Consider the following 24584-nt stretch of genomic DNA (forward strand, 5'->3'; position numbering starts at 1 on the left):
CTTTAGTAATTAATTATTAATTGTTAGTTTCGAATCGAAATTGTTTTTAATACATAAATAGTTAATTTGACCATCGATTGGATTGATGATTAAATGCTTATTTGAACCCTTAAATGAGCTCTTAATAATTATCGATATTTTCAATAGGAACCAATACTTCATTAAAGAATTAATTACATAATAACGTTTCTGGATTAGTTACATGAAACATTTAATCATCAATTGCAATATTGGCAACAGATATATTTAAACTACAAGCTATATTCATTAATTGCGTTTGAATATTGACCAAGTGTCGAAAGTATTCGAACCTGTCATCAAAATAAAACAAGTCGAAGGAGTGGGGGTGAAGGTAGAGGGTAGGGTTAGCAGAGATTCAGATGGATTCGGATACATTTCAAAACCTCCCCGATAGGGGTTAAATGTTGTCAACCTCCATGATACTGGGTAGCTTGTGGATGTTCGTGTCACCCCTATATCTGCGTAATCGTATTGTTGTCCGAAGGCAGTTAGATAGAAAGATGAAAACATAGATGAAACCTCGGGCCGGGCAAAGAACTGTGCGCGAGTGTGCATTAGGTGCGTGTCGTTCAAGAAAAAGGAATAGATGAGACAGAACGGGACGCGAACTGTTGGAAACTTGCGCATTATACATACACATAGTCTGGCGCTTTAGTCGCCTCGCCAATCGTGCAACTTAGACACTAGAGATAAGTGCGGTTTTGCCAGATTCTGCTACCGATGTCGCAACGGCACAATCTAACCTCCTGAAAAAAACTAGCAGCGTCCTGATCGAGGTAACTGTCAGTTCACGGTACGTCATCGTGAAACACCTCGATTAAGGTTATTTTCTGTGTAACCGAGCTCGTAATTAGTTCGTCAGCCGATAAGGTTCGTCTCGTCTGTCTGTTAATATTTTATAACCGATCGCGGGCTGCGATTTGTTTAACTGTCTCTCCTCCGTTTTCAGCAGATCTACGTACGCGACACACATGGCTCACGGATCGCTGCTAGATGGTAAATCATAATAAACTCGAACGCCGTGAAGCCAAGGATAAGAATAGTGTCTCAATTGAAGAATTGGAACGGAATTCGCCACGGCTTTCACAGAGATGGTTGGATTGGCGGGCGGGGGAGGTCATCTGTATCCCTCGCCCCCAATGCAACCTAATCCAGAATGTAAGTTTTGATAATGTTATTTTTCCGCGAACACCTGCAATTAGTATATTTATTCTGTACATCATCTATACATGGCTGTTATGCATTGCACGTATTTCTGTGCAGTGAGAGAAATGACCGGAATTGCTCCCAGTGCTCCGACTAGTGCAGATGCTTGTCTAAGCATAGTGCATTCACTGATGTGTCATCGACAAGGTGGTGAGAGCGAAGGGTTTAGTAAAAGAGCCATTGAATCTTTAGTCAAAAAGTTGAAAGTAAGTACTGTTCCCTGTATGCATTGGTTATAGCAAGAAATTGTGTTAAAATCAATACCTTGCTTAGGAAAAACGAGATGAGCTGGATAGCTTAATAACTGCTATCACCACCAATGGAGCACATCCCAGCAAATGCGTCACAATACAGAGAACTCTTGATGGTAGGCTACAAGTTGCAGGACGCAAGGGTTTCCCACATGTTATTTACGCACGTATCTGGAGATGGCCGGATTTACACAAGAATGAATTAAAACATGTCAAATACTGCCAGTTTGCTTTTGACTTGAAGTGTGATTCTGTATGTGTAAATCCATATCACTATGAGAGGGTTGTGTCTCCAGGCATAGGTATGTTCCAGAAACGCATTTCTAGTTTATTTCTTTTTTAGAGAGATCATGTGCTTCAATTCAAACCTCCTTTCATTGCATTGTTTCCTTGTGAAGCTTCTGTGGACTCATTTGTAGCACCATAAGTGTAAACGATTTATTGTTGTGGCCTTGGTGTATGATGGAATGGGTTGGTTTCCCCCGCACAGACCCGTTCTTTACAGACCTGTCTGGACTGACTCTGCAATCGGGAGTGGGCGTAGGACCAGGTGGTAGATTGGTCAAAGATGAGTACTCTGTCGGTGGTGGAGGAACTGCAGCAGCTGGAGCAGTAGGATCCGCGATGGACGTAGACGGTGAAATGAATCAAACCATTCAGCACCATCCACCTGCTCAACCCGCTTCATCTAATAACACTCAACCGTCTCAACAGGCTTTTATACCTGGCCTAGCACCGCCTAATCCAAGTAAGTGAAGTATTATAATCCTTTATCAATAATGTTTGTGTTATCCACTGTAGGTATTACATATTTTAATAATAATTTATTATGCATCAAAGTAGTGTGTATCTCTAGTTCTTAGTAATTCCTCAGTTACCGATTTCAGGGTTGTAGTTTCCTAATTTTTCTGTACTTAGAATTTTCGGTTTTTAAATGTGTTCCTGTGTACAGAGTGCATTCAAGAACAAAGCATGTTATACGTTCATATTCCATGGCAAATGCACTAAGACATATGAAGATGAGTAAAGCTTTGTTATTGTAGATTAGGAGGTGATCTCATTTGTCTGTGACCAATTATTTTGTTTTTCATTAACTATTGCTTTATCTAGTATTACTTTGCGTTGCTAGTTCTATTTCATTTTAGCTTTATTCTTTCTTTTCTCTTTTGTTGTTTGGCACAGCTAGTGGTGAGGGTATGTTTGGCAGTAATGGGGGAGGGAATAATGCTGGTAACCCCCACAATAAATTGGACGACAATAATTGCCCCAGGCAAACCTGGATCCCCACACCTCATCATACTACGACACGTAACATTCATCATCGTACGTATATAATAGAACGCTTACTTTTATATACTTACTATACCGTCCAAAACAAATAGGGGATATAAGCTAAAAGATATCCCCTAATTGTTTCAAGCCGTATACTTTCCGTCTACCGCTGATTAGTTTATTTTGCTTCGTGCTAGCCTCGTCGAATAGTTTCTAGAATCACTTTCTGTAATACATTTCAGAAACTCTGGAGAAAGTTCGAGTGTAATTGATATTTTGTGTTGTTGCCTGTATTGTGTACGAGTTACATTTGATTTTGCAGCAGTAGTACATCCAATGAGTCACACCGTAGGTAGCCAACAGCAGTCATTGAGTACACCTAGCGGAGGAAACGGTACGCAAATGCTCAGCCCTTCGCAAGGGCAGTCTACAGAAGCTTTCTATGGAACCAACACGCCTCCTCAAGACCTTAATCAACCTCCAAGCGTAGACGCGTTAACAGCGTCTTTAGGTATGCCACATTATCCTCAAATCGCTTTCAGTGTTCGTTTAAATTCATCCTCCAATTTGATATCCTAATAGGAGAAGGCCAGAACTCTCCTGTATCACCTGTACATATTCATCATCCAAATGGATTTCCAGTGGGCACGGCTGCTTACAATTCTGGCGCACCACAGTGGACTGGAGCCAATACTCTTACATATACTCAGAGCATGCAACCTCCAGATCACAGACACCTTCATCCTACTTCTTACTGTAAGTGAATGGATGAATATTAAGTCATTCCAGAAGCAATGGATTCTGATTCATGTGTTTATTAGGGGGTGGTCATGGAGGTGACGTGGGCGGTAATATCGGTGGTTTGCTCTCCACGCAACCAGCTCCCGAATACTGGTGTTCCGTTGGCTATTTTGAATTAGATACTCAAGTAGGCGAAACGTTTAAAGTTAGCAGTAGTTGTCCGACCGTCACAGTAGATGGATACGTCGATCCGAGTGGTGGTAATAGATTTTGTTTAGGAGCGTTGAGTAATGTACACAGAACGGAGCAAAGCGAGAAAGCACGACTACATATAGGTATAAATACATCTAAACATACCTATACATATATTTACTTATTTCTTGAAATATTTGTGTATATTTTACACAACTAAACATTTTTCAGGGAAAGGAGTCGTGCTGGATCTGAGGGGAGAAGGAGACGTCTGGTTGAGATGCCAAAGCGAACACAGCGTTTTTGTACAATCCTATTATTTAGACAGAGAGGCAGGTCGCGCACCCGGTGACGCAGTGCACAAAATATATCCTTCTGCATACATTAAAGTCTTTGACTTGCGACAGTGTCACAAACAAATGAGAGGACAAGCCGCCACTGCTCAAGCCGCTGCTGCGGCACAAGCTGCTGCCGTTGCGGGACACTTGACGCACGGTGCGCCAATCACTAAAAGTCAGTAGCTTACAATGAACAAAACAATTAAGAAGGAAGCAAAATGCTCCCAGGTGTTAATTAAAAGTTTGTTTATTCATCATTTAATACAGGTCTCAGTGCAGCAGCTGGAATAGGCGTAGATGATCTCCGACGACTCTGCATTTTGCGTTTAAGTTTCGTGAAAGGTTGGGGTCCCGACTATCCCCGGCAAAGTATAAAGGAAACTCCGTGCTGGATAGAGGTAAGTTATGTTCATACTTTAAACTGTACAATTGAAACTTGAGAGAGAGAAAAATACGATCGTCTTTATATGGGCACAGGTACATTTACACAGAGCTCTTCAGTTACTAGACGAAGTTTTACACACTATGCCAATAGACGGTCCTCGGGGAATTGAATAATTTAATTTATCTTTGAATAATACATGCGATACAAAATAAAAGACATCACATTGCTGCAGACTCTGCATCAAGTGTGCAAAATATATAAAATGCAAATGCACACATAACATTGTGCAGTATTTTTGCTGAGGATATCAACAGAAGCTGTTGGTTCGAAACGGATACAGTGCGAGCTTCGATTCGGAACGAGATAATTGCGTCGCATTGGAACGTTCAGCGAAGTTTCTTTTATATATTTTACACACATGATTTGTCGCGTAGGATGAAATGTGTGCCACGGCCTTGCATTACCGTCATCGTACAAACGTTATGCAAAGGAAATATTATTTTTCTTTATGGAAAGTTATTTTTTAAGAAGAAAGGGAGTGCATCTACAAGAAGAAACAAAGGTAGGATGAAAGACTTCTATTTTAATAGGCAGTCGGTGTCCGATTTAAGAAAGAAAGAAAAAAGATAATACATTTCCCACGGCATGGCCTGGTGAGCTCAGCAAAGTGCGTGAGTAAAACGTGATACTTTCGAAAACGTTAATAGTCATAATCTCGTTTTTTGAGATTAGCTTTGTAAGATAGCTTAACTGACCTACATCCTACTTAAAAAAAATGAAAAAAGAAAGAAAACAATGGCAAATTTTAAGCTCAATGTTTACGTCGGATACAACAAACAATGGAGAACAAAAATGAAATGTATATGTGTGCATAGTAGGAAGGTTTTCTGAAGAATGCAATACGTCTCAAAGTACTGTCGGATCACAGCTCTAGCACATAGAAGTATTATAAAGAAATAAATATCGCCGTTCTATAAATTTGTAGTATCGAAAATGGAGGTATTGATAGGGTATGGTCAAGCAGAGAATTCAACATAGATTTATCGCGTAGTAAAATATTGAATGGGAGCAACAACACTGAGAAAAGTATATAGCTGTACTAAAAAGTCATATTTTTATCACGCCCTGTTGGTTGTGCTGACAGTAGTTTGGCACTGTGCTATTGGAAGAACCTTCTGTATTGTCGTCTGTTTTATAATTTACAACCAAAAACTATCACTAAACGAATACCTGCAATATTGGTTTCATTGATAATGCTGTTTCATGTCTTTTCTTTTTTTACCATTACGTTCCCTTTAAGGACATGAATTAATTCTATAGTTAGTATTATTATAATTATTATTGGCGTGGTTATTGGAGACGAGAACGATCTGCGAACATGGTACGATCTTGTATTTCAAAGAAAAAAGAAGAAGTAATTGATAAAGAACTGATCATGTTTTCTTGGCGGTTTAGAATCTATTCAGTTGTCTCCTCTCTAATCAACCACCAATGTTACTACTATTACCATGTAGTACTTGTTGAATAATTATACTTACTGTTTACCAACCATTTTATTATTCTATATTCGTACAAAATATTCTTATATATATGCTATATTTGATAATATTATCATACAGAGAAAAAACGTTGACCAAATTTTATACCTATCCGTATATATATACATATATATATAATACATACACATATATGTGCGTATATGTATATGTATGCAACAGACGTTATATTGTCTTCATTTGTTCTAGGCAAAGAGAAAAGAGTTTACTGCTTGTTTTAAAAACTAATCGATGCACAGTATAGATACTCGAAATTCTTGCTTCTTTGTTGTAATTGAGTAGAGATTATTTAGCTGTTTGTGTTCATGTTGTTCTTATATTTCTTTATGATTACACTTGATCAAGACGAGTTCTCATTGACCCAATCTGTATATATATACCATATAAAATATAAGGAATGCCGCGTCGAGCATCGTATCACACAAGCAAAGGATGAGTTAATCTTGATTGAGCAAGCCAATTCGTTTATCGTGAAGTGTTTTGTTCTTCTAATTATGTAAAGTTATGGATCACCTTGCGTGGCGAGAATGTGGTCGAGAAAGAAGCAATCTATCTATCAGCACCATTAATTAAAAAAGACAAATGATCCGAAGGGAAGAAAGTAGGAGGATTAACAGAGGATAAGAAAACAATACAGTGTACAGTAAAAAGTAACGGGAAGGATGATGATGCATTTGTTGATGAATGACAACATGTGAAGAGTAATGTTATCGACTAAATTAATTTTTACAACGCCTGTAATTTAATAGTAAAAATACAAATGGAACGCTATTTCCATCACTTTTCTGTCCATACCAAACGAGGAAGGATACAGAGTTCAAATAATAATAAAGAGAAAAACGAAGAAGGGAAAAAATCGCGTTTAAGCATACTTACCGCCAAGTTCGCTTTAGAAACATATGTGCCATCGTTTTCATACATACCGTGTACGCAAAATAACGAACAGGTGTAAGATTTTTTATAAATCCTATTTTTTACCAAGCTCATGAGTCGCGGATGCAACACACGTTTTAACTGTGGTGCTTCGGAACGTCCTAGACCCCCATAGATTTTACGGGATCCAGAGAGCATGGAGAGAATGAGAGAGAGAGAGAGAAAGAAAGAAGAACTTTGTATATCTACAACTAAGTTGAATTAAATGTATGCGAGAACGTGATGTGCATTGCAAAAGCTGATATGCGTTCAAAAATCAATTGTAGCAATCACGAATAGATTTCATTCACCCCAACCACCTGGTTCCACACGCTCCATACATATACGCGTATAGGTATGACATAAGAGAAAAATTGGTACACACAAAATATAATAGAAAGCTCATTTTACAATGAAAATTATTCTGCAAACGTGTTCATACGATATTTTATCGACGCCTCCGAACAATAGTTTCGTACGTAACATATAATTAGTACTGGTATCAAAGTGCAATAGCCCTGTCTCATGTCAAAGATACCATAGCTGATAGTTGTAAAAATAAAAATGGAACGCCTATGTAACTTACGTTAACAATTGAAAAAAAGGATGATAACGGTAATTTAAATAAGGGATAACTATACTCTAATTATTACAGCTTTTTTCCACTTTTACCAGGGTAGTGTATGCGTTATATCTTGCTATTTAAGGATTCTATCGATTTGCTTAAATATCACGATCAATGACGAAGTCTAATGTTTCATAATTTTCATTCTGTATAGTATTGTCAATGCTGATTTAATTTGTAATAACTGGTCAAAACAGGTTTATTCAACTCCCATCGATCCCATTTCTGTAACTCGTTTAATTTATAGCAACTTTACTTGAACCGTAGACGTAATAATGTATTTTTTAATGTGAGGCTTCGTCGTTAATACAGATCTTGAGACTCAAAGACTTGTTCTTAAACTTTAGGAACATATACACAAGCACGTACAATAAATATCAGAATAGAATTATACATTTACCATTGCTATTCGTATGGATTAATGAATTATCTTGTAAAATAATATATTAATACGTTTTTTACGAGGCTTCGCAGCCGTGACTTAATCGTGAATATTGTTTTTCACAGCATAATCTACTCGCGTTTCGTTTTGAAATAGTTGAAATTCATTGAAGTCATTAATCTGTTTTCTTTTTTCGTTCTTTTTTTAATAAATTGTGTGTGTTTAAACCAAAGATACTCTGATGGTACGATTACACATCATGATATGTTACGAATATGTATGAAATGTAAAAGTAATTATTCTTAACAAATATGTCGCAATACATAATGCAAGTAGAATCGCATATAAACATTTTTAAAAAACCACGCGTTCGAACACAATCTCATTCAGGTGTTAAAATTCCGGTGATCACTGCGAAAAGAAAGATAAGCATCTAACAAATTATAAATTAACGTCTGTGATTATCGTCGAAACAAGTGACAGAAAAAGATTAGACATGATTTCTACTCGCAAGATATTTGCGCACGTTTGTGAAAACTTGTACGACGATAATGCATTATTAGATTGTTGAGAAATTAAATTTGTCTAGGTATGTGCTGGATAGAATTTGTAACAACATGGTGCAACAGGCTGCGAGATTAGGGTAGTTGATACAACGCCTGTGTACCATATTATGTAAAGCACATATGCTAAGAGAACTTGAATGGATGTGTTTACAAATCCTTTTGTTATTGTATATTATTAATACATTACATTATTATATATGATCATTTTCAATAAACATATTCTGTGAATTAGACGAACTTACCGAATTAAATTTGATGAGAATGAAAAGCAAATGTACAAATGTAATTGCAGTACTTTTGTGTTTATTAAAAAGAAACTACTTAAGACATGAACCATTTATTATATAATTTATACAGTATTCTCAAGTTTTTCTGTATTCTCTGCTGTTTCTTTATTGTCTATCACATAAGTATTACCATCAAGATCTATAGCTGAATTATAATCTATAATATTTTCAAATGCTTTTTCAATAGCTTGATCTATGTTATCTTTAGTAATGAATGTTGCAGATTCTTCCTTTGCTTTTCTGATTGTTGCATCTACTCTCAGTTGGATTTGCAAATCCCTTTCTGCTTTCATTTCCATTTTTTTCAATATCTCTTCTGTACGGTTCTCCCTTAAATTCTTCAATCTTTCTTCACGCGCAGCAGCTACCTCTTCATTCCATTTTTCGTTCACGTGGAAACGAAATGTAAAATCTTCATCTATATGTTCTTGCGAAGTAATAACTCTGGACTTATTTCTCATCTCAATATGCTTATTTACGAAAAAGGATCTGAATCCAAAAAATGTTACAATTAGATAATATAATATTATTGCATATTAAATACGTGCCAGTACCTCAATGATTTTGTCATTGTTCTGTAGAAATTATTTAGACGTTGTAATTCTTTATTTTCTTCATCGGATATGACCGGCCTTTCCGGTACTCTGAACAATTTTGATTTTGCTGTAGGCAACCAAATCGGTTTCCTCTTCCAACGTACGCATTGAATAGTAGTTGCTTTAGATATTAAATGGTCATAACCAGCTAGATTTTTTATTGTCAATGCACTGGTGCCCATTACAGAACTGGCACTTCGTATCATTGTCTTCAATTAGACTCGCCAGGGATCCTCTTGTAATAACTTTTAAAATAAAAATGTTTAACGCATCGAAATCGTGTTTATATAATCATGACAGTACCTGCAATATTCTCTACGTATTGTCACAAAATCTTTAAATACAATGCTGCAAAAAATATCACAGTTCTCAAGATATTACTGTGTATATTTTCGTGTTATGATCCAAGTAACAGTTAGGTTAGGTCTATTGCGCAGAGTTTTATCTGTACATGTCGCTATCAGGCCATCTAGATTATAGATGATTTAATGCGCCTCCAGCGACATCCATAAATATGAAGCGCGCGATCATCTTGCGAATTTTTAAGACTCATTATTTAAAAAATGAACTATTCAAACATCATTGTAATACTTATAGTAATAATTTTTTAATTTACAGGTGGAAAATATTTTATTTTCATATCAAGCAGAAATGCAAATTATCATTCATTCAAAAGCATCTTGGATTCTACAATACTTTAAATATGTATTCTTCTCTTTCTTTTTAAATAAAGCAAACACATTTTATTGTATCACGTTTTTTGTTTACCGATTGCAGATGATATTATAATTTTCCTAAGGAGAAATATAAGTCCGAAACGTGCTATATGTTTCTACAGCTATTTTCTTTTCAATTTTATAAAATGAAGACTTTTCGTTTGAAACGCTATTCTTCGCGGAAAAAGGCATGCACGAGACTGTGAAATAATTAGTCACACGTTTCAAGGGCCTCATTAGATACAGGGCGAATGCGCCACTGCACTCTCACCTACATTGCGGTATTGCTTTTTTTTTTTAAAAGCAGTGCAGCTGGAGATCTGGTTCCGTTGACTACTCCGTTTGCATCGTGCATCTACGTCCCATGTGAATCAGCTTCTTCCTTCTAATGAATAGTTTATAAATGTATTATGCATCGATTACATAATCGACTAATGCTGTATAATAATAAGAATCTTTGAAAAGAAGAAATCAAGAAACGTTTGAGCCGCGCAGAATAAAAAAATGTATAGTGTTAACGTGACTCCGGGTAGATCCTCGGAAAAAAGTTCAAAAACTGTGGACAGCGAAATGGGGATGTATAGAAGCCGAAGAAAGGAATCAATTCCAGTGAAAGTGTTCAATTATCTGAAGACGCAGATGCAGGCAGAGGGGATTCCGAGTAAGAGTCTTGTGATCATTTCTTTTCTGATGCTTCACAATTTATTTCTTAGTAAAATATATATAATGTTACAAATACTGGTCGAGAACGAAGAGAGCGAATGATTGGATAAAGTAATGTCCGCGACGTCTTATTGCGAAAATGAATTGCACATGATTAAAGATAAGTTTCCATAACTTAGTGGACCTTTAAGTTCGTTTCCTTATCGTCCATCATCAAAAAACGTACTATATCTTCTTATAGTTAGAAAACAGAAATCTCAGATCATTGAAAATTGTTGGTGATAGTTGAACAGTATTTCTTCTCTAAGTTGTATTCTCCAACGTCGAGGAAATCAAAATTATATTTTTCCGTAATTATACATAATTCTGTATCTTTCATTTAACATGATAAACATAGCCATCCACGATGGTGTTACGATGTAATAATCTGTTCTTCTCTTCATTCTGATAAACATAATCTCTGACTGGAACTTTGAATCAGTTGTATTCTTAAATATATAAATACATATAACCAAATGCGATAAGGCCACGCATAATGTGACCAGGATATCGCTACTGCTCTTACACCATGCGATCAAAAATTGCATTTAATCGCGTTCATGGGAGCAGTAGCAATCTTCTGACCACTGTCCAGGGTCTTATTGTAATCTCTCTAAATTAGATAATATCAAAGATTTTGTACTTCTTCTCCTCTGACGTAAATTGCTACATACAATTTTATGTACTACCAACAGTACATGGTTTTCATTGAGTCTCAGTCTTGGAGATATCATCAGCTTGAGTGACCAATGGTTCAGTATTGATTACTGAGAATAGACAGTCTGTGGCTTCGACTTTCAAATCCTCGCAAATGTTCACATGTTTTTCTGCGTACTCCTGCCAAACCTTGGGCATGTAATTTTCGTTCTCTGATTCACGTAAATCGCAATTATTGTTAGGCGTCGATGTACGTATCCCTTGCGTATCTTCCGGCGAGACCTCTTCTAAATTTGATTGTAGATTGGTCATTCGCATGCCACTAGATGTATCGTCATACAGCAACCAATACGGGGTAAAAGAGTGCTGTCTGTATTCAGTAACGAACTTCTCTTTTTGGGAGCACGTTACGCTCGACGATACCGGCGTGTGCGTCACTATAGGCGATATGTAACAATACACACAGGGCGTGTGATCCAATTTCGATAGATCAACGCGTTTAGGGTCGATTAGGTTCAGAATGTTCTCCAGAACCGGATGCCCGGCGATTTTCGAGAATTTCGTTGGCCAAAACGAGTCCAGCAGTCCTAAAAATATTTAATGTTAGGAAGTCTCGTGTTCTCTTATTTACTTTTGATAACACTGTTTAACATTAAGGATTGTAACCAGCTGATTAAAAATAATGAAAAAGCAACATACCACTGGTTTGTACCTTATCTGGAGTACCAGACATATTTTTGTTAACAGTAGATTCAGATTGCACGGAGGAACTGCAACTTTGTGCTTGTTGTTCCATATTAGTGGACAAGGGGATGTTCCCTTGATTGCTGTATGCACTTGCATATTCATATGGGGGAGCAGAGTTGTAGTGATTGTTGTTGGGAAATGTTTGTGGAACTGTGGATGTGTACAAGTCTTGGTTTACATTTGCATTTGAGAATGAGTGTGTGCTTTGTAAATACTCTCCACTAGTTTCTGTACTGTACTTAATTAGGTTCTGTAAATAGCATGTGTTATTTGTGTCAGGCTGTACACTATGTATGATGTTTGTCTCATAGTACTGGTTTTCTTCAGTTGGATTTAGATTCAATAAATTTTGATTGGAGTTGTAAGTATGTATATTCTCAGGCATATTGTACTGACATGTTAAAGTCTCATCACTGATGGGTTTGTTCAATGGGTCAGGATCCATGTTATCACAATACATAGTCTGAAATATCTTTGAGGATTGGACGTCCGGCGTCGCGCAATTTGTTTCTGTGGGGTCCATAACATTTGTGATGGTCCAGTTCTCATAATCCTGTTGCATATCTACATTTGTGGAAGAATACTTGTACTGATTAACATTTTCGTTTGTCAGCACATTTGAGATTTGCTGACCAATTTCATCCACATTCTTTACAAAAGTTGGTTCGTTTAATACATACTCTCCCTTTATGCCACTGAGGAGTCCATAACACTCTGCGTTGCTCTCAAAATTCACTTCATTCTCTTCATTATCCGATTCAGCTGTTAAAGTGTCAGAGTTATCTAATAAATTGTTGGACTGATAATGATCGATTGGCCAAATCCTGTAGCCACCGATCACTGGACTAGCTATCTCCCCCAAGTTTGCACCAACCGGTGCCTGCAGCATTTTCTTCAGTAGTATAGAACCCTGCACATTGTTACTTGAATCCTCCAGTGTCTGATATTCCACATGATCATTGGGTTGATATACAAAAGATTCTGCATTGTTAACAGCAATGATGTTGGATCTACTGTAGTTAACAGTGTCCAAGGGATCCTTTTGTATATCAGATGAGACAGTTGCTGTTCTTAAATCTACAATAGTTGCATCTTGTATTTGATTATTATTTGTGTCATATGTCTGAAACTCCCTCTGTATTCTCTTCAATAGAAACTGCTTAAACTCCTCATAATGGGGGATTCTGTTTTCATCATCTCTGCTCACTATCTCTTCCTCTGCACCAACCTAAACACACAATTGTGCAGAATTACAATTGAATTATTCCATGAATTATAATGACAAGATAATTCAATTACATTGTAATGAGCAATTTTGGTATATTACTCAATTCAATCAAAATGCAATTTGCAATTAAAGCACAATTACAAAAGGAAGGTTATTAATTAAAATCTTGATAAATATCTGGACTAGAGTATATCAAGTAAGTCCATATCTTAATTCTACAATACCATAGTGTAAAAGATGATATTAAGCTCAATATATATTTTATTTCAAGTAGCAACAATGACCAATACACGATTTTAGTTCTAAAGATGACAAAGATAATTTTTATCCACGTTAAAAATTTACTTTGTATATCTGGCTTCAAGGCCCAAAAATAAATAATAAAAAAATATTGATAAATAAAGCTGTAGATGGTCACAAGCACCATAAATTGTTCAATTAGCAAAAGGATAGGCGATTTAAGAGTGAAAACGGCTTACCCACTGATAAGGTGGTTGCTGTTGCGGGAAGTAATAGTCATCGGCCATAACGTAATCAGGACTATGCAGTGGTGTGGAGGTTAACCCGAGAAGTGATCCGTTTTTGACTTTTCTCACTTTTCTCTTGCGATTCTGCTTGAGATCCTGAAGCAGCCTGTCGACCTCGTTTTCATTTCCGCCCTTCGCGGCTTGCAACACTTTCACCAGTAATTTCTTCTACGGCCAGAAAATCGCGATCATTCGAAAAATCAATAGCGAGTACACTTGTCTTAAGATGGAATTTATCGCCGGCTCAAGCTCGCGGATTTTCTCATTGAAACATTAATAAGAATAGACGAATTACCTTAATGTTACCTGGTACACGGTATCTAATTGCTAGGGCCTGCAATTCTTTGTACGATAATCTTGAAATATCGTTGCCGTTCATTTTCAAAAATCGAGGCATTCAGCCGTAATCCTTTTTCTAGTCCTGTACATTTCTGATATGGCCGATAGAAAAATTCGTCTGCTAACCGAACGCGAGTCGTGCCGTCGTGTCTCGAATTTGCGAACGATTTGTTTCTGTTCAGCATCGATCAACGAAATCAAAATTAATTTTATTCGATCGCGAATAAGACGAATTAGCAGAAAGATCGAATGCTCCCCTCGGCATTGATAGATTCTTTATTTAATCCAATAGCTATTGTACACCGTTAAAAATCGAAAGATTTATCGGTTGCAAGTTCTATCTACCTGCCATCTGGAAATCGTTGCCAAAATTCGCTACTATCGATCGATAATATTTGTATCTTCGTTATCAGCGTGTACAGCGTCGAAGGGTAGTTTGTCAAACTGACGATAGATCTAATTATCGATTTGTGTTCAATCATGGCTACTGTTTCTTCGCACTTTTCCTGACCGAGACGTGGGATGATTTTTTACTCAAATTACGCAGGTAAGCAGAGTGAAATTTTGCACAATTATTAAACTAAAACTATCAATATACTTACAGCACTTACAATTTACTAAAATATTATATTACGAAACGTGTAGTGCTGTGTAAAATCATTTCCTTTGGAACCTGATAGTGGTTTGCTTTAAATTAAGAGTTAAATTTATAGAGATCTTCTGTAATTATTCTGTATAAAAGAATTAACTTAAAGGAAATTTGGAATATGGTTTTTATTGGGTAGGTTTTAAGGAATATCTGCGTGTATTTGCTTTTCTTCTTTTTTTTTACAAAATGGCTGAACTGAGCACTTCTTCACAGCGTCGTGGATCACTCTTCCACGATTGGAACTGAAGAAAACAATCGATTTTAGCTGATTCATAGATTCTCCGAGATCCTGATGTTGCAATCATTTTGATCCTTTCTGGCCGATACACACACGTCCGCTACTACTTGTTGACCGTGAGCGATTGGTGCGGTTTCCCGCGTGCGGTTATCAACGATCAACATAAATTAGGTAATTCGTCCGGTCCACGAAGACCGCCAGTTTGGCTCGGTTTCAATTGATGAAAGCGAAACAGCATCTCTCGTTGGTTTATATCGTGTTTACAGCACTAAACCATGGTACTCTAGTCGTTTCTAGGTAATGCTCCTGTTGCGCATGTACCGGGTGTTTAAAAAATCATTGCAAAGACCACCACATACAGGAGTTTGCATACAAACACAAATCAGGTAAAACATAAAAGTTACTAACACAAAACAAATGGATAAAATAACAAACTTCTAAAAGATCAAATCTGACAGTAGTAAATCATTATTTTTCGTTTTAGATGAACAGGGTAGGGTTACAAGATTTCTTTTTATTATTTCATTATCTTTTCATCATTATTCGTAACGCACACGCTTATTATTTTAGGTCCATTCGCTGTAGAACGAAAACAACAGGCAGCAAGTAGTCCAGTCGATGATAGGCGCGCAGTAGAAAAATCGTGTATGGTCAGGCCTCAATTAACAGATGATACTCAGACTGTTAGGACTGAACATATCCGATCAAGAACAAATTTATGGTATCGAACAGAGATTCTAAAGAGATCGTAAACAACTCTTACCGCCAGTATAAGCGCTTTCTATTCGAAATTGCGTCTTTACTTAAGCACAGCGATGGTATCTATTCTTCGGATGCAAAGGCGGCTGTTAGATACACAGGCTCTTCACAGCCTATTGTCTGGCCATCGATAAGGCCACAGAGAGCTTTCGCAAAGCTTTTGTTCGGGGTGAAACGACCGCTTTACGATGTTCTCGCTCGACTAGGTACATTAACGCGTGCGTCCGTTATTCCGGAATGATTCCTTCGAGGCGATTTCTTTTTCTAATTTCCGCGTTGCTCTCTCCACCTGCTAGCCATGAAGTTAATCCCTTGTTAACATTCTTGGATATTTTTCTTAGTCTTAACGAAATAGCTTTACTTTCGAGAACTATTTTCTCCTGAAAATGTAAATGACAGCTGCTAAAAAAGATAAGGTCTCTTAAAACTGGAGAGGGCAAAGACGCCAATGTCTCGGTAGCCGACGACCAGCCCAATTAACCGCCTTAGAAATAATTGAGCAGCTGATCCGGGTGGTGGGAGTCTAATAGAATCATGAATATTCAGTGCCAGAGTAATCCGGCGAATCTAGGCTGCGCGGAGGAGGCAGGAAAGAGGCCAGACGGGACAGGGCAGTCGGCTAAATAAATTCGTCGATAACTCGACGAAAGATCATCGTTTATTCAAATAATACGGCGGCGCGGTCGAAGAGTTTTGTAACGTCGTAGTCCGTGCTTCGAAAAACCATTTCGGGCTTGCGCGGCAGCGGGCATCTGCCGTGCTTTTGCGTGGCCAGAAGAGAGGAGGCTGGTTCTGGCTTTCCATGCATCGCACAGCGTGGTTGTGCGATGGTCGCGCGCGTCGTCACCTCGAAGAGCACAGTCTGGTCTGTTAAGTTACGTTAGTCTGTCGCGGAGCATCGATCGGTACATCGGGTGCACGATTGCGTCGATCGGTTTGAGCGACAGGTGAACATCGCTTCGAGATAGCAGTTTTTAGAAGATTTGGAAGATCCGTCGGCGAAGAAACGTTAAACCGAACACAGGGAGAGACAGAGAGAAATAAAGAAAAAGAGGAAGCAAGAAAACAACACCGTAAGATCGGATCGAATCGGGATCGGTTAGCACGTAAGGGGTGATTGATCTCGGCAGAGAGTGCGATCGAACTGTCAAATGAAGGCACGTAAGAGCCGCGAGAAAAGTAAGTCCATCAATCATACAGGCGGACTGTAGTGCCGCTCGAGTTTCCTCTCCGAGTAAGCCGGGTGCAGGCCAGTCGATACGCCGTGGAAAGAGATCCTCCTTGAGACGAAGGGATTGCACACACACACGGCCAGGGTCCCAGAGCTGATCTCCCCCCTAATCGCGCGTGTTCGGTGATTACGGCCTGGCAAAGATGCAACGGCAAGGTGCGAGACTCCCATCGACTCAGACAGAGCAAATCGAACATCAACTCTCTCTTACTCTCCTCTTTTCTTGACCACCCCCGTCACACTTGATTTGCCCCGTCCATGGACGAGTCCTTGTTGAACAGTTTAGCCTCTCACACCACCTGCCACGTTATATATCTCTTTCTCAACCTGTCTCTTTATCTCTGTCTCTGTCTGTTGTTTTGTTTTCTCTTTGAAACTGCTAGTCGATCCGCTAGGGAACCGACCGATGGCGACGACGCTAACATTCTCTCCTAGTGATCTCTTTCCTCAATCCGGCCTTGTCTCGGATTCCCGCGTTTCGCGATTGACGAATAACCCTCGCATAAGCGGGGTGGCCACGGGGGTAGGAGAGCTATCCCGTTGCTATGGTGACCCCGGATGCCCGGGACCCAGAGCTGCCAGTCGAATCACGGTGCAGAACGTATAGAACCGTCTCTCTGCCGTCTGTATACATGTACAAGAAACTTCCAAAGCGCCCGGCCGTGTTTCGGACGATCTCTCGAGTCCCGCGACAGCCTTGAATTTTCTCTGAAAGCCCCTTTGTAACGCCTCCCCCGCCGCCCTCTAAACCGCGAGCATGCGGATCCTCCTACCGGGTGTTTCTACGCACGAGGATCCGCTTGACGACCAAAAAACCAACGTCGTAATTCTAGCCTCTTGCCGGGAAAAAGATACGGGCAACCGGTTGCTTGCCATTTGATCAATACTCACGAGTTTCTGCAAAATTGATCGTCCAGCGCTCCCTTGGCGTTCCGACTGTCCTAACACGGTTCTTCTCGATTTATTTGATCGACAAGCTGTTTAGATCTTTCGTTGAATTGCACTTCAACCATCTCGTATTTGAATTTCAAGTAATTCGAATGTAACGAAATTAAATTACAACGTAATTCAATTAGCGCAGCTATGTTTACGAACGCCTCGAACAAAGCACCGTGTCTCGGGAACATCGATGTTTGCGATAACACAACACAATGTATCTGAAAAGCCTTTGTCAGAGGGTTGAACAAACCCCCTTGTACCGAATTTCTTGTGCGAGCCGCATCCTTTTAACTATCTAAACAACTTGCCAAGGGTAGCTTCGACGAACGATCAGAGTGTCTGACCCCTGGCGATGCTGCGAAGTTATTTTTTCCTCGTCGTTGCCGTTTACACTCGAAAAAGCCTGGCTAGAGAGAAAACGCGTTGGATCGTTAATGTAAACACTTGTCTATCTTTGGCAGCTTGTTAGAGTGGTTGGTCCACGATTCGAGAAACACACTGTAGACATTGGCTGTTAATATTCACGGCACTCTATATAGATCCCTGCGTCGTGCAGCACCGCGTAATCTTCATAATGGGCTAATATTTGCTCGCTCCTCAGCAAGTTCCCGTGATTGTAATTTTAGCAACGATCAATGGTTAGCTTCTACCCTTACGAGGGGAGATCGTGGATCGGGCGAGCGCTTTTCGGATGAAACTTGGTACCCGAGCGAAACCTAGAATATATCCAGCCCTGATTTTCGGTCGTGCTAAAATTAAACGCGTCTACTAATCGGCTCGATAGATATGTTCTTAACGAACATCATTAATGGAAGAGCATGAGAAAGCCGCGGGAAGAGACCGGTCGCTTTCGAGACGTCGCGTCGTATCCGATCGCCAAGAGGGTTGCTCGATCCGTTCTCGTCGTTCGCGTGTCCGCGATATTATCGAAATTAAAGGTTGAACGGTTCGCCTGGTCGTTTTTCAAGTACTGAACGGCAGCATGCGTACATACAGAAGTACTCTTGACTGCATGCTAGGTAGATACACGCGAATTCGCTTGCGAACTGCTCATCTGATCGATCGGCATCATCTCTCTTTTGTTACGCTTCAACCCTTTGCACTTCGAGCAGTTTTTATTACGAGCCACTAGCAATTCCGTGACCTCATTCCCGCGCCACTTCCGCTAATTGAAGCCATCGTCTGCCCCCCGAACAGAGCTCCATTAACGCTTCCGCAGAGTAGCAGTAAACGCTGCGAATACATTTCGTTTTAAGTGCAAAGGGTTCAACAGTAAAAGTTGAAAGTTCAGACTGAGGAATTTAGCGAGTAGCCGACGAAGTTCGTTCTGTAGATCTCAGTGAACACGTAGTACGTAGCAACAAATTATCCGTAGCAACAATGAATAGCATTGTCAGGACGTTCCGTGAACCGTCGATTAAACAAAAATATGAAACCATCGATTTTGTTTTCAGTGTTGATCGTCCTGTTGATCATGGAACGCTCTGGTCAAACACTATTCCATAGATTGTGGTTCACTAGGTCCTTTTCTCTAGCTGCATTTGTAATTTAGACACCACGTAAACGTTTCTCTAGAATTCTCGAATCCCAGTCTGCAAATTCTAGTGTTGGGTCACGCTTTCGTTCGCTCTTGAGCCTTTATTTTCCCGCCGGCAATTACACATTGTATTTATAGCGGCTTGCGTTAATCAGTATCGATCAAAAACGATGCGGCTGCCTCAGTATGAGACCGAAGTTCTAGACCGGCCCCGTGTTCCAACGAGAATTTTGTATTTTCGTGCGTTCTCTCGATGCTCAACGAAAGTGATCGCTCGACGCTGAGTCGGCGGAACCGATCATCTAGCTGAAAGCTCTCTCTCCACCATCCGACTTTGAACTATGATATTACTACGTTCAATCAGCTCTCTTTCTCACTCCCGAGCGATCTACTTAGCGACCTATCTCTTTCTTTTCTAACGGCGCGCACCTTTCCGTCGCCGAGCCACGGTTCACCTGTTAACCGGCGGTGTCGCAACGCGGTTTATATCAACCCTCATTAAAATTGTAGCCGCTATTATCGCACTACTGCGTGGACGGTAGACTGTAAGCTAAGAGTTCAAGGTCTCGCAAAGTAAACACGGTTAACAGATGAATCCTCCGCAATGGGATGGAACCGTGTGTCTCTGTCTCTGTTCATCCCAAGTAAAACACGATCTCCTCGAGGCTCTTGGTCGTCGAGCCACGATCCGGGCGCAAGATTGGTTTTACCTGGGTCGCGACCTTCGTTCTACCCTCGCCTGTAATGCTCCGGCGCACCCTGTGCACACCTCGAGGTGTAGCTCGGCACACACCTTGGCCCCGAGTCTCTCTCCACCACCCACCCGTAGTTAAACCTAGTTTTTTTAGCTCTAACGGGGGAGTGTAAGCAGGTTGCCTGGAGGAGGATCAGCCTGTGTCTGTCTTCTCGGGGTACCCGGCGTATCTGCTCCTTCTTTCCGAGCTCTTGTTTGCACCCTGTCTCGTAAGTAGTACACGCGTGGCCGTCGCTCCTCCCTGCCTGCCTGCTAGTGAGAGGGAGGAGGCATCCGCGGGCACGCGACAACTCTTTTTCCCTTTAGAATCTGATGTAGAGGATGACACGCACATTTGAACCGAAAGGTGAGAGAGGGGAGTACTCTCGAACGCGTGGTACAGTCTTAGACGTGAAGCGCCTGTTGGCAAACATTACAGAGGGCGAGCTTGAAGAACTCGGGGGCGTTTTAGGGGGTTCCACCGCCGGCGCCCTTGCCCTCGGCGGCCGGCACAAGCCCGAGGAGCTCGCGACCCTCGCAGCCAACACCAGGTTCTCCAAGAAGGAGATACAGTTGATCTATCGGGGATTTAAGCAGGAGTGTCCGACCGGGCTCGTCGACGAAGAGGTCTTCAAGCAGATCTTCTCGCAATTCTTTCCGCAGGGAGGTGAGTCGTCTTGGCTCGTAACTGTTTCTCCGTCTCGTCAAAAAAAGCGTTTTACGAAAGCGTCTACTTTCAGATGCCAGCCAGTACGCTCATTACGTTTTCAACACCATGAAGAGAAAATCCTCTGGAAAGATAAGCTTCGAGGTACGGATCTATTTTAGGAAGGGTCTTTTTAATTGTCCTCCAGAGAACGAGGCTTTAATTTGTGAACAACAAAGTGTAATAGTCGAGCTTAATTTACTTGTACCACTAGTATTAGACGATTTGCGTTTTACCAAGTAAAAGAGTCTTCGATTGTTGTTCAAATTATGTGACGGCTTCCCTTTCCTGTTTATTCCATCCTCCAAGAGTGGATGGGATAATATGAATCACTAGTATTAGACGATTTGCGTTTTACCAAGTAGGAAGAGTCTTCAATTGTTGTTCAAATTATGTGACGGCTTCCCTTTCCTGTTTATTCCATCCTCCAAGAGTGGATGGGATAATATGAATGATTTTAACGAGCTGAAACTAATTGGCATTTTTAAACATTTTTGTCATTGTTATTAGTATCTGTATTAGACGACCGCAAGTTGCTAATAGTTTCCTTACAACAGGAGTTCCTGACAATCCTGTCGAAAGTGTCCAGGGGCTCGGTGGAGGAGAAGCTGCAGTGGGTATTTGGGCTCTACGACCTCGACGGAGACGGACTGATCAGCAAAGAGGAGATGCTGGACGTGGTTGGGTCCATCTACGAGATGCTGGGCCGGTACACTCAGCCGCAGATCGTCGAGCCGCATTTGGCTGCCCGGGAACACGTCGATCGTATATTTCACGTCTGTATCGATGAAACATCGTTCGACAATATTTTGAGCAGATTAATTAAAGGATTCGTTTATGCAGTTAATGGACGCCAACAAGGACGGCGTGGTGACCATCGAAGAGCTGGTGCAATGGTGTTCCAAGGATGAGCAGGTCCTGCGAAGTCTGGACACCCTCGACACCGTCTTATGAGATCGCTATGATTACTCTGAAACCATCGCTCGATTCCCGACGGTCACGGATTCCCCAGTTTCCCGGCGGTCGAGAGAGCTCTGCGCGTAGATTCTTCGAAGTGTCTTGTCAGAGCTCCTCGAGCGCCGTTTGTAAATATGTATTTACCCTACCTACCCAGTCTTTCAACCGTGCTGTCGAGAGCACGACGATCCTAGCAGTATTACCGAATCTCCGGCGCAGAGATTGTTTAATCTCCCCTTTCGCTCTTAAATCCCGCAAGATTTTGTAAATAACGAAGAGCGTCTCGAAGAACGCACTCAGTAATAGAGATCTCTTGATGTATGCTCGTGATAGAGCAAGGTAGCGAGGCTAGCAGGATCATGGATGATGATCCAATCATTGATCGAGGGACTGCTGTGTAAAGTATCTCCCATGTAAGCTGGTTTCCCGCTGAGTTCGCATACCTTGCTGTATCACCAACAAAAAAATGTATGTGTTAACGATGCAGAACAAGTATAGCATGCATCGAGAGATCGTTAAGCAGGATCGATGCTGAGGGAGTAGCTTCGGGTTCCTCGATTTCTTTGCTATTTACATACGAACCGGATTTCCACGTCGCTGCGACGACGAAGGGCTCAGCCACCGGTTCGATTCAGAGCCGCCCGAATTTAATCTTTTACCTCTTATACTTGCTCCGAATCTAGTATCTTCCCTTTTACGAGGTCTCGCAAATATCAAATCTCCTCGATTAAACTTCTCAGGATCTTCAGACCGCACATTTCGCTGAATGTTCATTTATGAAACAGTCGAGCTTCGACTGTCGGTCGTTTTTTGCATGTTGTTACGACTATCGATATACCGATAATAGGCGGACGATACTTAGACCGCGGATTTCATGCACCTGTTGCAAACAAGGTTGCGTGTGAACGCATTGTCGAAGTAATCGATAAAAAATACAGAATTATATTTAATCTGGAACCGGTTCCAGAGAACTCCATTTGCATAAACATCCGCAGTCTAATGACACAAAATTACTTAAGAAAAACAATTAAATTACTTAAGAAAACATTTGGATCTTATCGTTTAAGTGTCAGGCAGATGCGAATTTATATTCGACAATCGATTAAATCTATCTTGCATGGCCAGTTTCTTCTTTTACTTGCAACATATAATGTTGATTGAATTCTAAAACAACAAGGCGCAAGGTTCCGCGGTGTTCGCATATGCCTGCTCTAGTAGAATTATAGTCAGAACATCTTCGATGACTCATGGAAAATCTCCGATAGGAAGAGTAGACAGCATACCCATCGATAGAACGTTAGATACCCTCGACCAACTAAGGAACGTGACCCATCGTGGTCCACGGTTCGTGTGATTCTCTCGTACCTTAATAATTATTATAACCGTCGCGTTTCAAGATTATTGTTATCGATACAAGTATTCTCTACCCCTCTATCTGTCAGAGATAGGCAAAATCTTATTCTATTAAGTCTTACCGAACCAACGGAATGATCAAGGGGTGATCAATTCGAGGTGATCGATTCGATCTATCATTTCACAAAAATACTAAGTTAAGGGATTTGCGGAAATTAGCCTATGTATAGAAGATTTCGAGATTATTTTCATCGAAGAATGATTTTGTCTATCTCGGAGCTACGAGACCTTGTCGTTGAATATCATACTTATATAGATATTGTTGGCGTTTACTCGAGGCATTCTAAAGCGTGTACAAATTATCATCGAGACCGTTGAATTTCTCAAGTTTATTGTAAAAGTCTGTATCATAATATATTCGCGGGAACGTGAACCACGCTCCCGCGTGATTGTAAATGTAAAGAGATATATATCGGTTTCCTTTTGATTGCTCTTCAATATATAGTTATATGTATACATATATGTATATATATTCGTATATATATATATATATATATATATATATATATATATATATATATATACATGTATATACATATAGTTGGTACGACCCGTGCCATTCAAGGAATCGATTGTTTTACTAATTGATACGTCGCATACATCTGCGTTCGTTATTATGCTATACATTATACGCAGGACTATGACCGTGCGATCGAATGCACAAGCACATCGAATTGAATGTCTTCTGACTTTTTATAAGTCCATTAAAGGTACAGTATTGTTAAACGATTCGATAGTATCTCATTCAAGGGTTTCCGGAGAAGATTGGGTGTTTTTTTCGTGTTTTTTTAACATTTTTATTGCAACCTTACAGATTTGTTCGTAATAAAATTCAGTAGCGTACACTCGAGCCTTGTGTAGGCAACCAGGCAATCGTGCAACCATTCATCATATTTTCTTTAACAATTTCTTGTGTTTGCAAAATATAGTAGCATTCTGAAATCTGACTACGCCTTTATTTTTTGCCTTGTTTTCTGCGCGCATTATAAAATATGGAGGGGAAACTCTTCTCCATATTCTTTTTATAAATAATAATAAATATTATATAATATAATAATATGCATGTGTTATGTTATATATTAATAACATGCATAATATAAATAATAATAATAAATATTATATAATATAATAATTATTATAAATAAATAATAATAAATAATAATAATAATATTATAA

General features: G+C 39.8%; 4 protein-coding genes across 17 annotated transcripts; 2 read left to right on the forward strand and 2 right to left on the reverse strand.

Annotated features, from left to right (window-relative positions):
* Positions 1-394: 394 nt before the first annotated feature.
* Positions 395-8780, forward strand: Med (Smad/Smad4 homolog Medea). Of its 8 annotated transcripts, none has more exons than XM_033475115.2 (12): positions 398-891; positions 971-1179; positions 1285-1433; positions 1501-1780; positions 1969-2226; positions 2661-2801; positions 3076-3261; positions 3333-3506; positions 3572-3826; positions 3915-4196; positions 4289-4419; positions 4499-8780. In XM_033475115.2, the coding sequence occupies exons 2-12, from the start codon at positions 1113-1115 to the stop codon at positions 4577-4579; spliced, it is 2004 nt and encodes a 667-aa protein (XP_033331006.1). In that variant the 5' UTR covers positions 398-891; positions 971-1112; the 3' UTR covers positions 4580-8780. The 8 variants fall into 8 exon arrangements, with proteins under 8 accessions (XP_033331010.1, XP_033331011.1, XP_033331006.1 ...); XM_033475118.2 differs by having other exon boundaries at positions 3103-3261; XM_033475112.2 differs by having other exon boundaries at positions 401-891; positions 3073-3261.
* Positions 8731-9792, reverse strand: mRpS26 (mitochondrial ribosomal protein S26). The gene is made up of 3 exons (XM_033475122.2): positions 9634-9792; positions 9289-9575; positions 8731-9223 (listed from the first exon to the last, which is right to left on the reverse strand). The coding sequence occupies exons 2-3, from the start codon at positions 9534-9536 to the stop codon at positions 8797-8799; spliced, it is 675 nt and encodes a 224-aa protein (XP_033331013.2). The 5' UTR covers positions 9537-9575; positions 9634-9792; the 3' UTR covers positions 8731-8796.
* Positions 9793-10364: 572 nt separating this feature from the next.
* LOC117223018 (A-type potassium channel modulatory protein KCNIP2) lies at positions 10365-24355 on the forward strand. Of its 7 annotated transcripts, XM_033475107.2 has the most exons (8): positions 14482-14793; positions 15109-15304; positions 15421-15519; positions 15704-17071; positions 20772-20999; positions 21073-21143; positions 21596-21814; positions 21882-24355. In XM_033475107.2, exons 4-8 carry the CDS (start codon positions 17044-17046, stop codon positions 21990-21992), a joined length of 657 nt encoding a protein of 218 aa, XP_033330998.1. In that variant the 5' UTR covers positions 14482-14793; positions 15109-15304; positions 15421-15519; positions 15704-17043; the 3' UTR covers positions 21993-24355. The 7 variants fall into 7 exon arrangements, with proteins under 7 accessions (XP_033330995.1, XP_033330996.1, XP_033330998.1 ...); XM_033475109.2 differs by having other exon boundaries at positions 15421-20699; XM_033475110.2 differs by having other exon boundaries at positions 15421-17279.
* LOC117223017 (uncharacterized) lies at positions 10726-14701 on the reverse strand. Its single transcript, XM_033475103.2, has 4 exons — positions 14203-14701; positions 13860-14075; positions 12105-13380; positions 10726-11992 (listed from the first exon to the last, which is right to left on the reverse strand). Exons 1-4 carry the CDS (start codon positions 14302-14304, stop codon positions 11454-11456), a joined length of 2133 nt encoding a protein of 710 aa, XP_033330994.1. The 5' UTR covers positions 14305-14701; the 3' UTR covers positions 10726-11453.
* Positions 24356-24584: the final 229 nt, after the last annotated feature.

The sequence above is a fragment of the Megalopta genalis genome, chromosome 3 (genome assembly GCF_051020955.1).
Source record: "Megalopta genalis isolate 19385.01 chromosome 3, iyMegGena1_principal, whole genome shotgun sequence".
Lineage (NCBI taxonomy): Eukaryota > Metazoa > Arthropoda > Insecta > Hymenoptera > Halictidae > Megalopta > Megalopta genalis.

What these genes read in the sequence shown, in the direction of transcription:
- Med (XM_033475112.2), top strand. Translation starts at nt 1,113, where the DNA reads ATGGTTGGATTGGCGGGCGGGGGAGGTCATCTGTATCCCTCGCCCCCA. An exon ending in GGTTGTGTCTCCAGGCATAG is followed by an intron (nt 1,781 to 1,968) that starts GTATGTTCCAGA and finishes TCCCCCGCACAG; the next exon opens with ACCCGTTCTTTACAGACCTG. An exon ending in AAACTCCGTGCTGGATAGAG is followed by an intron (nt 4,420 to 4,498) that starts GTAAGTTATGTT and finishes ATATGGGCACAG; the next exon opens with GTACATTTACACAGAGCTCT.
- mRpS26 (XM_033475122.2), bottom strand. Translation starts at nt 9,536, where the DNA reads ATGATACGAAGTGCCAGTTCTGTAATGGGCACCAGTGCATTGACAATA. An exon ending in ACAATGACAAAATCATTGAG is followed by an intron (nt 9,224 to 9,288) that starts GTACTGGCACGT and finishes TTTTGGATTCAG; the next exon opens with ATCCTTTTTCGTAAATAAGC.
- LOC117223018 (XM_033475104.2), top strand. Translation starts at nt 10,551, where the DNA reads ATGTATAGTGTTAACGTGACTCCGGGTAGATCCTCGGAAAAAAGTTCA. An exon ending in CTGGAAAGATAAGCTTCGAG is followed by an intron (nt 21,144 to 21,595) that starts GTACGGATCTAT and finishes TCCTTACAACAG; the next exon opens with GAGTTCCTGACAATCCTGTC. An exon ending in ACGTCGATCGTATATTTCAC is followed by an intron (nt 21,815 to 21,881) that starts GTCTGTATCGAT and finishes TCGTTTATGCAG; the next exon opens with TTAATGGACGCCAACAAGGA.
- LOC117223017 (XM_033475103.2), bottom strand. Translation starts at nt 14,304, where the DNA reads ATGCCTCGATTTTTGAAAATGAACGGCAACGATATTTCAAGATTATCG. An exon ending in AGCAACCACCTTATCAGTGG is followed by an intron (nt 13,381 to 13,859) that starts GTAAGCCGTTTT and finishes TTGTGTGTTTAG; the next exon opens with GTTGGTGCAGAGGAAGAGAT. An exon ending in AGATAAGGTACAAACCAGTG is followed by an intron (nt 11,993 to 12,104) that starts GTATGTTGCTTT and finishes AAATATTTTTAG; the next exon opens with GACTGCTGGACTCGTTTTGG.